Raw genomic sequence first — 15,424 nt, 5'->3', positions numbered from 1 at the left:
TTAGTTCATTCAATTCACTTTGTTAATCTCAAAGGAAATTCATACAGTGTTTAAGGGATGGTTCTATTTGAGAGCTACGTAGAGAGAAAGAGGAACTACCATCGGGATTTCATCAGGTTTGATTGGCATCAGCTAGTTCAGCACATGCTTTTCCTTCCTTCAGCATGTAGCATTGATCTAAAGGGAGGATTGAAGAGAGGCTGAACAGGGCCACTGTAGTTTACCCATAGAGCAGTGCAGACATACCGCAGCCTTCTTCTGTGAGGAACGGACCAGGTCTGAACTCGCAACTTCCTGTTTTAGTGTTATCGTACCCCTGTTTCTCTTTTCCATTTCCCCTGTATCTCAACGCTTCACTCTCGGTTGCGACTCACCCGCGAAAGCATGCAGGTCTCCGCAAGCTCCAATACTCACAGAAACTTCTGGAACCAGGTAACTTTTAGCTTGCCTTAATTTTGCTACTATCATTGACACACACATTGGCTTTCGCACATGCACACTCAGGCTCAGCCCCGAGCGCACACACACACACACACACACACACACACACATAGCAAGTGACACTCCACCTGAGCAGCTGACAGGACAAGGCAGCAGCAGAGGGTCTGCTGGCTGGCCTGCCGGTCTGAATTCTTGCGGGTGGGAGTGCTAGGGGTGGGGGGCCCCTATTTTTAACCCAGCCTGGACTCTCATATCGCGACAGCTGTCCCAGCCCTCGTCTATCTGTTGGTTGTCAGGAATAGCTAGCCTATCAAATGTGATCCTGCGCTCCTTTGTGCCCGCACATCAAGTGTGTGTGTGACGTTAGTCTACCGGCTCATTTGCTCACTCTGCTTTGGTCTCGCCTTGGACTTACTTCAATTAGGTCGTATTGGATCTACAAGGAACAAACTTATACTGCACCACCCCCTCCTGTGCAGAGGATAGCAGGTAAAAGATAAAGGGTGTAATTTAGTTTTCTAGGGTAGTCATTTGGTTTTCTTTTTGCCTTCACTGGAGGAATCTGTGAGCTAAGTGCATGGCCTAAGTGTGTCTCCACTGGGCCCCATGGCTGATGCCACTATTTTTAGTGCTGACTACTCTGAGTCAAGGGGGCCTGCTAGTCATGGTACTTTTACTAGCTTCTGTATGCTAACAGCCAGGTTCAGTTTGAAACACTTTATTCCATCTACCTGAACTTGTCGGTATATGAAATAAGGGGCGTGAAGGGAGTAGTTGTTTTGGGTTGGCACTACTTTTGCGGGCGCTTGTTGAAATAGCCTAAGTGTTAAAGGAAGCTTTTTGTTGTAGCCTTTCAACTGATGGAAAATTGAGTTTCCAGTTAGCTCAGTGGTTTCTTACTTTCAGTCCATTAACTTGAATGTAGTTCTAATGAGCTCACAGGTTTCATTTAATACAATGATTTCACTTTCTGCTTCCTCATTTGCCAAACTTTTATGTCATCTTAAAGAAGTTAACTTAATCTAGTGTAATGATGATGTTCAAAAGAAAAGTAAAACACGTTGATGTTTATTTTCGAATTTCAAAAAGTTCATTTGTATTTCCTGTGGTTGACACCATCTGTGAGTGGACTTCCCTTCTGAGTTTCGAGCTGCTGCCTCTGTGTGTATCTGAGCTGTAGGCTGTATGTGTATCTGTGTGTGTATCTGAGCTGTAGGCTGTATGTGTATCTGTGTGTGTATCTGAGCTGTAGGCTGTGTGTGTATCTGTGTGTATCTGAGCTGTAGGCTGTGTGTGTATCTGAGCTGAAGACTGTGTGTGTATCTGAGCTGTAGGCTGTGTGTGTATCTGAGCTGAAGACTGTGTGTGTATCTGAGCTTTAGGCTGTGTGTGTATCTGAGCTGTAGGCTGTGTGTGTATCTGTGTGTGTATCTGAGCTGTAGGCTGTGTGTGTATCTGTGTGTGTATCTGAGCTGTAGGCTGTGTGTGTATCTGAGCTGTAGGCTGTGTGTGTATCTGAGCTTTAGGCTGTGTGTGTATCTGAGCTGAAGACTGTGTGTGTATCTGAGCTGAAGACTGCGTGTGTATATGAGCTGAAGACTGTGTGTGTATCTGAGCTGTAGGCTGCGTGTGGGGTCGGCTTAGGGGTTGCTCAACATAGTTGTTGTTGTTGTTGAAATGTTTGTAGTTTGTGTAAGCCAAGTCATTTATATTCCCTTTTATAATGTATTCCCCTTATAATTGTATTAATGTATACTATTTGAATACCTGTTGATTTTTTTAATTTTTTTATTGTAAACCTATCTTGTTTGTCATAGACAGTAGCTACAGTACTTTGGTTTTAGTGGGTATTACATTTTCCCTTGAGTTGTTGTACTATATGCCAGCCTGTTGTTGTGTTCTGGTTCTCAACACACGGGACAACATTAAAGATGGAGCTACATTTGCTACCTTGAGGGTGTCCACATAAGGGTTACAGGTAGAGATGGCCCCCACACAGGTCTGGGTGTGACATGAAGTCTATTTGTTTGTGTGTGTGTGTTGCTGTGGCCCAGATTCACTCCCTTGCAAACCAGACTATGTTGGCTTGTATCCTCATTGCTCCTCTAAAAAAAGCCTCCACTGATAACTGCAGTCTCACACACACACACACACACACACACACACACACACACACACACACACACACACACACACACACACACTCTGACCCCAGCCTGTGTTCTGGAGAGGGGATTGGGAGCAAGGCTGTTCCTTACAGAGGACAGACGGGCCTGGACCTGGGCCTGGATAGGGGGTAGACGTGGCACCATGTGAAACAGGTGGAGATAACAGAAGGGGCTCACATGGTAAACCGCCATATTGAAACCTTCCTAAAAGGCTCCTGTTTTCACCTTCCAATGAGCAGCTGTGGCATAGTGACGTTGACGGCTTAAGAAATCGGCTTGTCGCAAGAGCATGCTTGGAAAGTGGAATGTTGTATTACATGTTTGTTTACAGTGTTGTAAACACCTCCGTGACATACTTTTAGGAAGTGAAGTGGGTGGCGTGTCACCAATGATGACATTTACGCCTAATGACCCAGTCTGTGACGGTTGTGGGTCTGTTTGCCATCAGTTCTTTGAATTGAAGTCACATGTGGTTTTTGTGTCATTGTTGAAGTCTCTCTCCCTTTTTTCCTGATCTCCCTTGTAACCTCCATGTCTTCTGCCTCTTTCTGTATCTCAGAGTTGTTCATCTCTCCAGCATCAACAAGCAGGCATTCCTCTTCTTCTGGTTTTAAGGAAGAACCAGCGATTTCTGCGATTCATCCACCCATCTGTCTCTCCATCCATCCGTCTGTGAAGCACTTCTCTGTCTGTCTCCACCTTCCCCCGAGCCCCCCCCCCCCCTCTCCCTCTCCCTGTCTCTGAACCACCCCCCTCACCCAGCTCAGCCCATGACAGGAGAGAAGCCAGCATGGCATTCTCATCACGCTTTTCCTTCTGGGAGCAAAAGGAAAGTCCCGTTTCATATTCTACGTGACACTGCACCGAGTGGGGTTATGCTTAACATCTGCGTGTGCCTTTGAAACTGGGACGCCTCGCATGCCTCACGCCTACAAACCAGCGGCCATTTTTCGTCTAATGGCGAGTGTTTGCGGATTGCACAGCGACACCTTTTTGACTGCTAAAAGTAACTGTTATTGAGTGAGCACGATCTATTATCAGAGGGGTTACCTCAGTAGAAGAAACCTCAGAAGCCTCTTGATATTGTGTCAGATGGACTTGTAATTCTATGCCAAGATGTCCCATTATTCCATTCTGAAAGACTGCCATTTAGTTGACCACAAACACACACTCAGACACGCACAGTTGGTCCGCAGAAAGTTGACCCCTCCAGTTGCCCAAAATAAAAAATGATGAATAGGAAATCAATGGTAAAAATAATTTACAACCCTATTTGACCAGGGCTGTCAGCAGGATACAATGATAGCCTTGCAAAGGCAAGGGTCTTTCTATTGACTGATAAAAAAAGAAAAAAAGAAACATTTGTCTTTGTGATTTTGATTTCCACACATCCTATTTGCATGGTTTGGGTTTGCATGTTGTGCAGTGAGTAGCCTACATATCGAGTGCACTGTTTGGACTGCCAAGGTTTTGACCTCCGTTCCCTTTCCACATCAAACTCTTCAGGTTAAAGAAGATGCCAAGCCTGGCGCCAAGAGTTCAAATGGGGGTGTAAGTTTGATTGTTTTGACTTGCGAACCACTAACTCCTAAAGGACAAAGGTGACACAAGGGCACACAGGTTTCTGGGCTTTGAAATCACTACATGGCTGTCAATACCTTTTGCCCTTTCATGTAGACTATGGTTTTGTGGATCTTGGTGCATTCTATGTATGAGTGAGGGGATGGAAGGGGAAAGTCGAAGATTATAGTTATTTTATACAGTATATCCTAGAAGTAATTTCACTGAGAGTTTTTCCTGAAGAAAAATAATTTGTATCTGTGCTTTGTACTAGTGTTTTGCCCCTAGGATCTACAAATAGGCTGAGTGTGTGTGTTTGTATATTTATTTAAGAGCTTATTCAAGCATTAACTGTGATCATCTCACTCTCTAATTGACTGAGCTTTTCTAAGCACTTGAATCCTTTCAAACTGCCATCTTCAGATTAGAGGCGTTACTACCCAAATCTCTACCTAAATCTGTCCACTGCCTATGCTGGCAATGTTCTGATTTATATACATTAAAACAAAATAGCCTACTGCTTTATAATGTGGTAAGTTAAGGTTTGTGAAAACCCTCACAAGAAACAAAAAGACCATTGCAATCCTAACTTTACTGATCCATAAAATGTGATGTTTGAAGTGCATTTTTCCAAATAGATACTGTGCTATTGGTATAGTTGGTGCGTGATTGTGTATCGGCAGAGTTATGATTACTGCGTCTTTAATAAGCAGGTTTTTCTTCAAAGCTTACCTTGGCGTACGCCATTGTAGGTTCTGTAGGCATTGTTGTGCTGAGACAAGCACAGCTTGGTAAAAGAGGACGGTGTATTTTTAATGTTGGCAGTGCAGCAGTGCATACAGAAAGGGATATAGCCAAGTAACTTGGTCTAAAAACCAGAGGCCTTCTCCCCAGGACTTGATCCCCCTGCTTGGACTAGAGATAGTGCCAAGCCCTCATGGAGCAGTGTCATGTACCGAAACACCAGACTTGGTTTGTTTGGTGATAAGACCTCCAGGTTGAGATAATGCAAGTGCGACGTTCTTCGTGAGATGAAGTGTGTTGACTGAGTGGTTAGTGGCTTGGGAGCGTGAGATCAGGGAGATGTGTGTCTTTTTGTTGAAGAAAAGTGAAGCACGTTTCACCTTTAGTATTTGTACCGTTTGTGTACTTTCTGTACTGTGTCTGCACATGCCTTGTGCAAGGACAAGACATTCATTTGAGGCAGGCCCGGACAGTGTAGAGGTGTCCAGTCAGCTTTCATAAACACCTCTGCTATCTCAGTCTCCAACTCCCTTGCGTCAGATGAACCCACCCCGAGCTATTTCAGGAGCTGGTCGGACATGTGGCAGCTGGCTGGATGCACAGTGCTGTAGGCCCAACTAACACAGTTTAAACTGCTTCCATGTAAACCAGTGGGGGAAGCTAGGTTTAGGTGGGGTTACCGTGGCACCAATCAGCGTTGAGGTAATGTGGGTCCAAATCTGTACAGTAGTTTGACATGTTACAAGGCAACCAAACAGTTGTCCAAAAAGGTTACCCAAACCCTTGTTCCAGTTGAAGATCAGTGTCAATGACTTGTGAGATTGCAATGTCTATACGGTCTGACATTTCAGGAAATGTATTATATGATTTATGTTTCTGACCAAGCAGGGAAGTGACAGCAAGGTTTGATTTTGCTCAGCAACCTGTGGTCCCTTTTAATTACTATTAATTAAAGTTTCTAACCCTGCAGTAGAATTCAACCCTCTACTGTATAAGGATCTCTCCAGGTCTGCACTGTTTGTTAACTCTGATGTTAGCGTAACAGCTGATAGGCCCTGTGAGGGAGTTGGGCTATTAAGTTGCATCCAGTCTCTTTTAATAATGCATGGACAAGATTGCTATCAGTAGACCACGACAAATTCAGATTAACTGGTTGTTGTAAAGAAAGCTGGCCAATTACAGTTGTGTAAAAAATACTGAACTGCTACATTTGTGTTTCACTAGTGCTTCACTAGGAAGACAATTTGATAAACATAGCAGACCCTAACTTCATACAGATAACCTGTTAAATGAAGTGCAAGAGCTGGGTACCTTGTTATTTATAGACTATATGGCTGTTTAAAATGTTTTTACAGACGTGAAGAGAATAAATGTTTGTTGGTTTCTCTTCATACTATGCTCTCTCTGTCTCCCACACTGTGTGAGTAGTCAGACAGCGATGGAAGCATGAGTAGCCGAGCTCAGTCTGTTCCCTGTCTGGATCCTGGCAAGGGCTTGTTCCGTGCTAAAAGCCCACAACCGCTGGCTCCCGCACAGCCCAGCTCACGGGTTCACAGCCCGTCACCACCCAGGGTCCGTTCACCTGTCAAGGTGCCCGAACGCTTCAAAAGCCTGGAGCCCGAGTTGAGGATGCCCGAGAGGCATAAGAGTCCTGAGCCTGCCCGAGCTCCCATGAGCCCAGAGCCGGCGCTGAACGGCGAAAGCAAACACAACGTGGCAGTGAACGGTAGTGCCGTCAACGGCAGTGCTAACGGAAATGTTAAGCCTGCGGGCGCCAGCATCAGCCAGCCGGACCTTCCAGACGACCAAGGTCTCATCCGCAAGAAGGTGGTCAAGGTGGTACGCCGTGTGGTGAGAAAGGTGCTGCCTACGGAGGAAGAGGATGCCAGGCGTCCCACTGGGCACGCCCAAATAACAAGCAGCAAAACGCTTACGGAACCACCAAAACCGGCTGCGGCGCTAGCTTCGGTACCCAAGGGCCCCAAAGTTCCCTCGTTCTCCTTCAAGCACGACAGCATCAAGACGGAGGACAAAGACGACATATCGGCAGGCTTGACAAGCCTCATGGGGCGCGGGAGGACCAGGGAGCCCCGCCCTCGCACACGCAAGGACGAGCCGCCTGAAAAAACTGAGCAGGTGGAAAAGAAAGAGAAGGAGGATGTAAAAGACAGCCCAAAGATCTCTGAGGTGAAGCCTGAGCCGAAGGAGGCAGAGCCCGTCTTAAAGCGGGAGGCTCCAGTTTCTTCTGTCCCTGCTACAGCTGCTACTATCGCGCCTCCCAAATCTTCGCCTGCAGGTTTCATCCCAGCCCCCAAATCCTCACCCCTCTCCCCTCCCGTAGGTTTTGTGCCACCTCCCAAATCCTCACCCCTCTCCCCTCCCGTAGGTTTTGTGCCACCTCCCACATCCCCATCTGCGGGTTCTGAACCAGCCCCGAAAACCTCAACCCTGTCTGCTCCTGCAGGTTTTGTCCCCCCTCCAAAGTCAGCCCCCCTCTCTCCTCCTAAAGGTTTTGTACCTACCCTCAAATCCTCTATAGCCACCCCTCCCTCAAGCTCAACTCTGTCACCTAAATCTTCTACTGTCATCCCTCAAAGTTCCACCCCAGTCCCCAAATCCTTACCACCCTCACTGCCAGCAGGTCCTCCAAAATCCACACCCATCTCCCCTCCCACTGGCTTTGTCCCCCCCCCTCCCAAGACAGACCCTTTTGCTCCCCCACCTGGATTTATTCCCGCTCCTAAACAACAACCTGTGACGAAAACGGAGGTACAGTAACCACAGTTGGCATGTACAGACAATACTTTGAGCTGTGCTTTGTAAACTGGATGCAGACAATGTGATGCACGCGTGTGACTACAATCACTTATCAGATATCCATGCTAACCGATGCTTTGTGTGCTTTGACTAATATCACTTTTGATTTGTGAACTTGACAACCAGTTTGTCTCTCTGGGTTTCTCTAGTTGCTCTTGCTGCCAAATTGCTCTGAAATTCCTTACTGGACGTATATTTTCCAGTACTCCAAGCAAGCTTTTCTGTCCTTAAAGGCCAACATTTCATGAGACTAAGCTTTTGTTGTGTTTCCCAGCTCACACACAAGCTCTGTCTCTCTCTAAAACTTTGAGCTTCTCCTGGGGACAGTCTCATCAAATGCAGCTTCTCTGTCTCAAACGTCTCCTCAGAGACATGCTAAGCTGCTGAGTGTTATCAAAATAAACAAGTTAAGTAGTGTTTTCCATTCAGCCTTTGCCCAACAAGACCCCGCTGACATTCCTATCTGAAGCGTTGTTTATTAAGGCTTGGAAATGGGACTGTCGAGAGAAGGTAAAAACTGGTGCAATGTGGCGCTGTCACTGTCTGCGTGGGGTTCCTTGGAGGCCCTGCTGAACCAATTATCGATGGCACCATTGTTTTCTGGAATAAGAGTTCAAAGCTGGCCCTGCAGCTTGCTGTGGCTAGGCACTGAGATAACAGAACTATCGACAAACTTTACAGATGGCAGATATGGTAAAAAGCTTAGGCGCTTCACTGCCTCTTGCCGAGTTTTCGCAATTACCCAAGCCTCCTAGGGTCTTTGTTTACCCCAAAGCCCCACCACAAGCTGGCTTTGACCGCTACACTGGCTTTGGGAGTTTTCTTTTAGTTGCTGGATACGAACGTTTGCTTGTGTATTGTTAGTTTTAAACCAGTACAAGTTGACTTTGCTCAACCATGTAAATGGTTAGAAATGTTTTATGTATCTGATGACAGATGTCGCTGCTGTAAAAGGAAAAGCATGGTTTGGTTTGAGGTTTGGTCTGCATGGTTGGATCACTTTCAATCTAAGGGAACTTGTGTCTCTGTGTGGTTATGCTTGTGTGTGTGTGTGTGTGTGTTACTGGTGTGTACGTGGTTTTGTTTGAAGGTTAAGGCACCCTCTCACCTCTTCTCTGAGAAACCTCCTTCTGTGAACATTTCTTCCAAGAGCACCCCCACTGTAATCAAGATGGTGTGTATATGTTTCATGCACCAGTTGGATGACCATCACTTTTCTGCATGGCTGTGTGATAGTCGTTTTAATTATGGTGAGTGAGAGGCATGGCGACAGTTCAGCTCTCTCCAACCAAGAAGCCTACATGTCACTTGCTGTGCAGTGGTAGAAGCGCTTTGTTTGTACACTTTTAGTAGCTTTGCTTTTTGTTGGGGACTCAACCTCTGGTGATGTGACCTGTAGGAGGAGCCGCTCAGTCCCACTGAAGAGGCTCAGAGACGCCTGGAGAGGATCTTCACCGCTCCTGTAATGACTGCTCCCAAACATGTCTGTGTCTGTTACTGTCTGTCTGGGCTCTCAGTTTGCTACTTATGCCTTTATCTCTGTTTTTAATCTCTTTCTCTCTTCTCATACATCATTTTCTTTCTTTCCTTTTCTCTCTCTTTTCTCTGTGTGTCTCTGTCTCTCTCACAATGGTTTTTTGCTCTTTTTCTCTCTCTTTGTTGTCTCAAGGAGTAGGGTAGTTAGGGCTAACAGCTGACAGGTCACTTAAAATCATTAACAAATCACATGGGCCAAGTCATTATGCCTTCAGCACTCCATGCCTTGCATGTTTCGAATAGCAGGGCTGCAGGTTAACTTACTGCAGAGAGTGTTAAAAAGGGATGGCTGTGCACTGGTGTCACGCCTCATGGCTACACTGCCGAGGAGCCGAGTGCAGTGAACAGGTGTTGGGCCAATGTGACCTGTCATGGAATGACCCACACTCCCCAGCGCACACATACACACTCTCTCTCTACCTCTCTCTTGCCTAAACCCCTTGTGAGTTGTGGACGTCTTTCCCTTTGTTGCTTTTTTCTGTGTGTCTCACTTTTTCAATCTTGCACTTTATTCCACTCAGATGAAAATAATAACTAGCCCCATATCAATACTGCCAGTATAGAGATGCCTTCTTCTTTTCAATTAACTGCATCTGCAACTGTCATCCAAACCCTCTGACCATCTATGTTTTTGCCTATAGCTGGACTTGGTATTTTATGACGTTTTTTGCAATTGAACCTATGATACAGGTTGTAGTGTGTTCTGCGCCTGCATGTCTGTCAGTCCAACCTCATCTTTGCATTTCTTATGCAACCAATTTAACACACCTTCACTCCAAACACCCACATCTGTAGCTATGCATTTTGTTCTATGTACAGGTGCTCATTTTCCGTTGGATATGCCTACATGTATGCTTTTTCTGTTCTTATTCATGCTCTGTACACTGGATTTTTGAATCCATGCTTTGGATTATTACGTTTCTCATCTTTGTCTCTTTGTCATCTTTGCCCCCCACCCACCCACCCCCCCCCCCCCCAACTCTCCTTCATGTTCTTTCCCTTCTTTCTCCTTCTCCCTCTTGCTGTATTTCTTCCATTCTCTTTCTCTCCATTTCTCCCTTTTGCTCTCTCTCATTGCTTCTTTGCTGCGGCTGTCTCTGTGGCTGTTGTGTGGCTACTAGCTGGAGCTTGTGGTTACTGCCCCAGTCCTCACATCTCAGGCCCCGGCCTCGGCCTCCTCAGCCCCTCCTCAGGTACGGTGGCCCGCAGGGGCCCCCTCTGGAGTCCTGGCGGGAGTTTGTGCTCGTGTGGCGTGTTGGAGCGTAAGCCTGGATTCCTCTTCTAACCTCCCTCCTTTCGGCTGCTTTTGGTCTTTGTGCTTTGTACTGCCTATTTCATGACGTCTACATGCTTTCAGTTGACTTACGACAGTATACATATAGTCTTTTGTTCAGCTTTTTCCCATTTAGCTGATGAACTTGCTCCTCGTTTAACCTTTCTGTGTCCTCCTTGGTAAAAGCAGATGTCAAACACAACACAAAATGTTTTAAGGAAAGTGGAACAAACATTGACCTGCATGTAAATCCAAATCGAACCTCCCTTTAGTAACACATTGCATTACACTGTTCTTTTTTCTTACTGCATGGCAAAGTTTGGTGACCTCATTAGCAAGATTGCCCCAGCAAGTGGCTGTAAGGGTGAATGTTGGTGGAAGGAGACACAGGCAGAGAGACAGACAGTCAGAGAGAGACAGTCAGAGAGAGACAGTCAGAGAGAGACAGACAGAGAGAGACAGACAGAGAGAGACAGACAGACAGAGAGAGCGTGTCTGGTCAGAGGCCCAATGGTGATTTATGAGTGTCAAGTGTTCATGTTTCATTGCTCTGTGTCACTCTACGTAATGTTGCATTAGCTCATCTCACAAACATAGAGCCTTACCTCTTCATCATTGGGGGCTTCCATCCCTCCATACCCACACTTGTCCATCCAGCCCCACTTTATTTGTTGGACAGATTTGATTCCTGACCTTGTCCCTCTGGCAACTCCAGTCTGATAACTGTCGTAACATGACGCATCAGCACTATTTTGAGAGAGTTAATAACATAATGTAATTGTACAGCTCTATATACCACTCATGATGAACTTATATAAATTGTTTACAAAGTTAAAGACTATGGAGGTTCTTTCCAACAGGAAGACCACTGTGCCTTTGTGTCCTCTCCCCATCTCCTCCCTAGTCTGGTTGTGATTGGCCTGACCAGATTCCGATCGGAGGAAAATCAGTTTGAACGGTAGAGTGGCCAGACCCATCTGTCAGAGCAAATAAATCACGAGCTGGCAGATGCGACTGGTTTCCCAGGCTACCTCTCCCCCCCCCCCCTTTCTATCCCACTGCCCCTCACAGCGGCTGGTCAAACACTAACGGATAGTGATCATGTGATGTCTTGTTAGTATTTATACGGTGGTACGCCCTTTGTTTCTCTGTTCTTCATTACTAACTGTGACCTATGACCCCATGTTCCTCCTCCTCCTCCTCCTCTTCTTCCTCATGCTTGCCGTCCTCCAGGGACAGGTGGATGAGGACCCCGTGGCCATCCTGCAGGCGTCTCACGCCGCCGCCCAACAACCCAAGGTTGGGCCTGTACCCGCGTGGCTGTGTGTCATTCACCATCCTAGACTCTGTCACCTCACTCCCACCCCCCACCCCCACCGCCTCCACTGCCGTCAGAGTGCTGTGTGCAGTTGTATTGTCAGTGTTTTTTGCCGTGCCCGTCTTTCTCCCCTCACCCTCCTCACGTTGCCAATGAAGACATGATCATTCATTGAGATGAGATATTTCTATATTTTTTCACACTTCCATAATGCAACCAATGGTCTTGAGAGTTTTTTGGGCCCTTTAAAGAGACTTAACTGCTGAAACTCTTATGAGATTATGTCCTGTCTTGGTGCAGCGCTCATCCAGTTGTTCTAGAGGGCGCTTCACCTTCATCCCATCAATGCATGATGGCAGACTGCTGGTGGGGAAATGGAAAAAAACAAGAAAACCATTAGAGTAGTGTAGTCTGTACAATATCATTCTCATTTTGGGAAGCCCTATTTTCTCACACTCCTCCGTTTTCCACTGTGTATGTTTGTTATCTGTGTTTTTATGATTCACACTTTGTGTTTTTGGCCCTGATTATGGTTACCTCGCCCTACCATGTGTGTTTTGTTTTGTGCAGTGTTGTGCCCTTAACCGTTGACTGAACACCACCCTGGCTCAATTCACGTGATTGTGTCATATTACCCCACACACGGACACACACGCACAATTTCAAGGGTCAAAAGCATTGAGTGGCAATGCCCAGAACACAGAGCGGTGGCCGTGTCGTCCAAAAGGTGACGTGTCGAAGGTCCTTGACTCTTGCCTTTCCCCATGTCCCCTCTTCAGGTGAAGACCGAGGAGCAGATTGCAGCGGAGCAGGCATGGTACGGCTCAGAGAAAGTGTGGCTGGTTCACAAGGATGGCTTCTCCCTGGGTAGGTCACCTTCTCAGACCTCCACTACAGTACTATGGGCTAATGCACACTTATGACTAATGAGACCAACAGGAAGGTGAATTACAGGTGGTGTATTGAAAATGTATTTTCATTGAAAATAACAGTGTTGTACTCCAATTTTTATTGAAATATTTTCCTCAGTTATCAATCAGTTTCAAGATGCACTAGCATGTTGATTGTTGATGCGCCTCGTCTTGATGGACAAACTTTAATAGCATTTTAAACATGGCGTTTAAGGACATGGTAATAAACCGGGGTTTGACTGGGGTCAAAGCTTTTGAGTATCAAGAACGACCCGATAGCAGTACTTGTCATGCTGTCTGTGTTTCCACAGCAACTCTGGTGAAGATAGAGCCCGGAGCACTGCCCGAGGGGAAGGTGAAGATCCGACTGGAACATGACGGGACAGTACTGGACGTGGATGAGGACGATGTGGAGAAGGTGAGTTGTGACGCGTTACCTTCACTCTGAGAGAAGTCGAGTTCAGCTGATTGCATCTTGTGTTTGTCCTGTCCTGAAGCACAGGGGGCTTTGTACTTGCGGCCAGGTTGTCGGCACCTTTAAAACAAAAATAATTGCTTCTGTAAAGTCTCACTCCTGCACAAGTCCCTTTAGCACTTGTTTGGTTTTTCACAATGTATGCTTCATGTTTACGCTACCCGCAATGTTTCGGGCTATCTCGTTGTTATGATCAGTGACCTATGCACCTTTGTAAAGCTCTCTCTTGCAAATATCTGGTTCTACTGAAAATTCAGTTACATCAGAAAACTTTTGGAAAAGATTGAAGGGAGTCAGATGGCTGAATGGTTAGGGAATCGGGCTATTAATCAGAAGGTTGCTGGTTTGATTCCTGGCTGTGCAAAATGACGTTGTGTCCTTGGACAAGGCACTTGGGGGAATGTCCCATACTTACTGTTAGTCACTCTGGATAAGAGCGTCTGCTAAATGACTACAAGTAAATGTAAGCATTTTCAGAGAATTGAAACCCGGTCCAGGTCTCAGGATCTGACTGAGTAGTTGAGTAGTGGGGATGCGTGATGGGAACAGGGGGAGTGGGGAGGAGGGTTGGAGTTAATGTTCCTGCACCTGTCAGTTAGACTGTCTCATCATGCCCAGAACTGTCGGGCAGCCACAGATGGCCAACCAATGACACGTAGAGGCCCCCCAGGGCATGTCTGGACGAGAGGTCAGAGGGTAACAGGTGCAGATTTGGCTGGAGACTGATGATTTGATTCCCCCAGCAATGGAACCTAGCCAAAATTGTGACAAAACTGACTTTAAAAACTAACTTTTTACTCGCCCAACCCACAAAAACAGTCCATCACTCTGTTTATCATTGTTTGGCGACCTTGAGTTAAGGATGTCATCTACTGGAAAGAAAGCAAAAATGTGTTCTTTAATCCCCCCCTCCCCCCCGGTGCTACACAATGATTTAGCTTTCATTCGGGGGCAAGTGAAAAGGATGACTTTGCTCTGTGTTATTAACATAGTCAAGGTCGGTGCCTAATCAAATGTTTGAAGCATCTGTTTGATTAAGGAAGTGTAAACTTGGACCTGAATCTAGTGACATCTGGTTTAATTGCATCAAAGACTTGGCATTGAGTTCCTGGTTGCTCTGCTACATACTAAACCCCACATCTACTGCTCTTTGAGATGTTTAACTTAAGGGCATCTGTTAGGAACTGATATCCTGTATCAAATGGCTGGACTAAGAAGAAACTTTTTTTCCAAGACCTTCAGGTGTCAAATAAAACTACTGTGAAATACTTGGTGCTCCTTCTAATATTCAGTATTGACCTTATGTTAGTAGACTATTGTGGCATGTTATGTATGTTAATATGTAGATATATTACATGCTGTGCTACAGTATATCCTATATACTGTTATAGGATTTTAGAGCATTGAGCAGATTCTGGGCTGACTGCTGGGTGGGTTTTCACACTAAAACTAACATTGGACCTTTTGGACCTGTCCGCCAGGCCAACCCTCCGTCGTACGACCGCTCCGAGGACCTGGCCTCGCTGCTGTACCTGAACGAGGCCAGTGTGATGCACTCCCTGCGCCAGCGCTATGGGGGCAACCTCATCCACACGCACGCCGGGCCCAACATAGTGATCATCAACCCCCTCAGCGCCCCTTCTATGTACTCTGAGAAGGTGAGCACCGTACAGTACCGACTGTAAATACTGTATGAACCCATCACTACACCTTGTGGACATCAGTAAGTATACACAACCCTGTCCAAATGTTGGACCTTTTCTTGACCATACTAATAACACTATTACGGTCCGAGGTTTTCGATGTTGATACGAGCATTACTTTGGTAACATTAACTTTAAGATTTTTTTTTAGTCTTCATCCCTTTTCTTACACTTTTGTGTGAAGAAGGAAAAGACTGCTTGATTAAAGGAAGAAGGATGACTGAAAGGAAAGAGAAGATAGTTCTCTGAGGCACATGAAAATGACAATATCCAATATCTCTAATGAGAGTTAGAGCACCCAGAGGCCTGATGGACAGTTATATATCTACTTTGCTCATTATTTCTAATGGAATGATTGTTCATTAGCTGTAAAAGAGTGTAGTTGACCAGGGGCTCAGGACACACACACACACACACACACAAATACGAATGAGTCAAGTCATTGAGAGGACACTGGTAGCAAGATTATCTACAGAAA

General features: G+C 46.0%; 1 protein-coding gene across 1 annotated transcript in view; it reads left to right on the top strand.

The window, feature by feature from the left end:
• The first annotated feature begins 776 nt into the window (after nt 1-776).
• The window catches only part of myo18ab (myosin XVIIIA b), a 59,781-nt gene continuing 45,133 nt past the window's right edge, over nt 777-15,424 (top strand). Inside the window, 11 exon segments of the mRNA XM_084673815.1 lie at nt 777-930; nt 3,169-3,439; nt 4,117-4,160; nt 6,342-7,682; nt 8,821-8,904; nt 9,130-9,192; nt 10,388-10,528; nt 11,773-11,838; nt 12,637-12,724; nt 13,080-13,186; nt 14,725-14,901. Of these exon segments, the coding sequence (XP_084529941.1) occupies nt 3,400-3,439; nt 4,117-4,160; nt 6,342-7,682; nt 8,821-8,904; nt 9,130-9,192; nt 10,388-10,528; nt 11,773-11,838; nt 12,637-12,724; nt 13,080-13,186; nt 14,725-14,901 (2,151 nt within the window). The 5' untranslated portion in view covers nt 777-930; nt 3,169-3,399.

The sequence above is a fragment of the Hypomesus nipponensis genome, chromosome 15 (genome assembly GCF_054491055.1).
Source record: "Hypomesus nipponensis isolate SF chromosome 15, ASM5449105v1, whole genome shotgun sequence".
Taxonomy (NCBI): domain Eukaryota; kingdom Metazoa; phylum Chordata; class Actinopteri; order Osmeriformes; family Osmeridae; genus Hypomesus; species Hypomesus nipponensis.
Note: the sequence above shows the minus strand (reverse complement) of the source record. Positions and strands in the feature narration are given on the sequence as shown.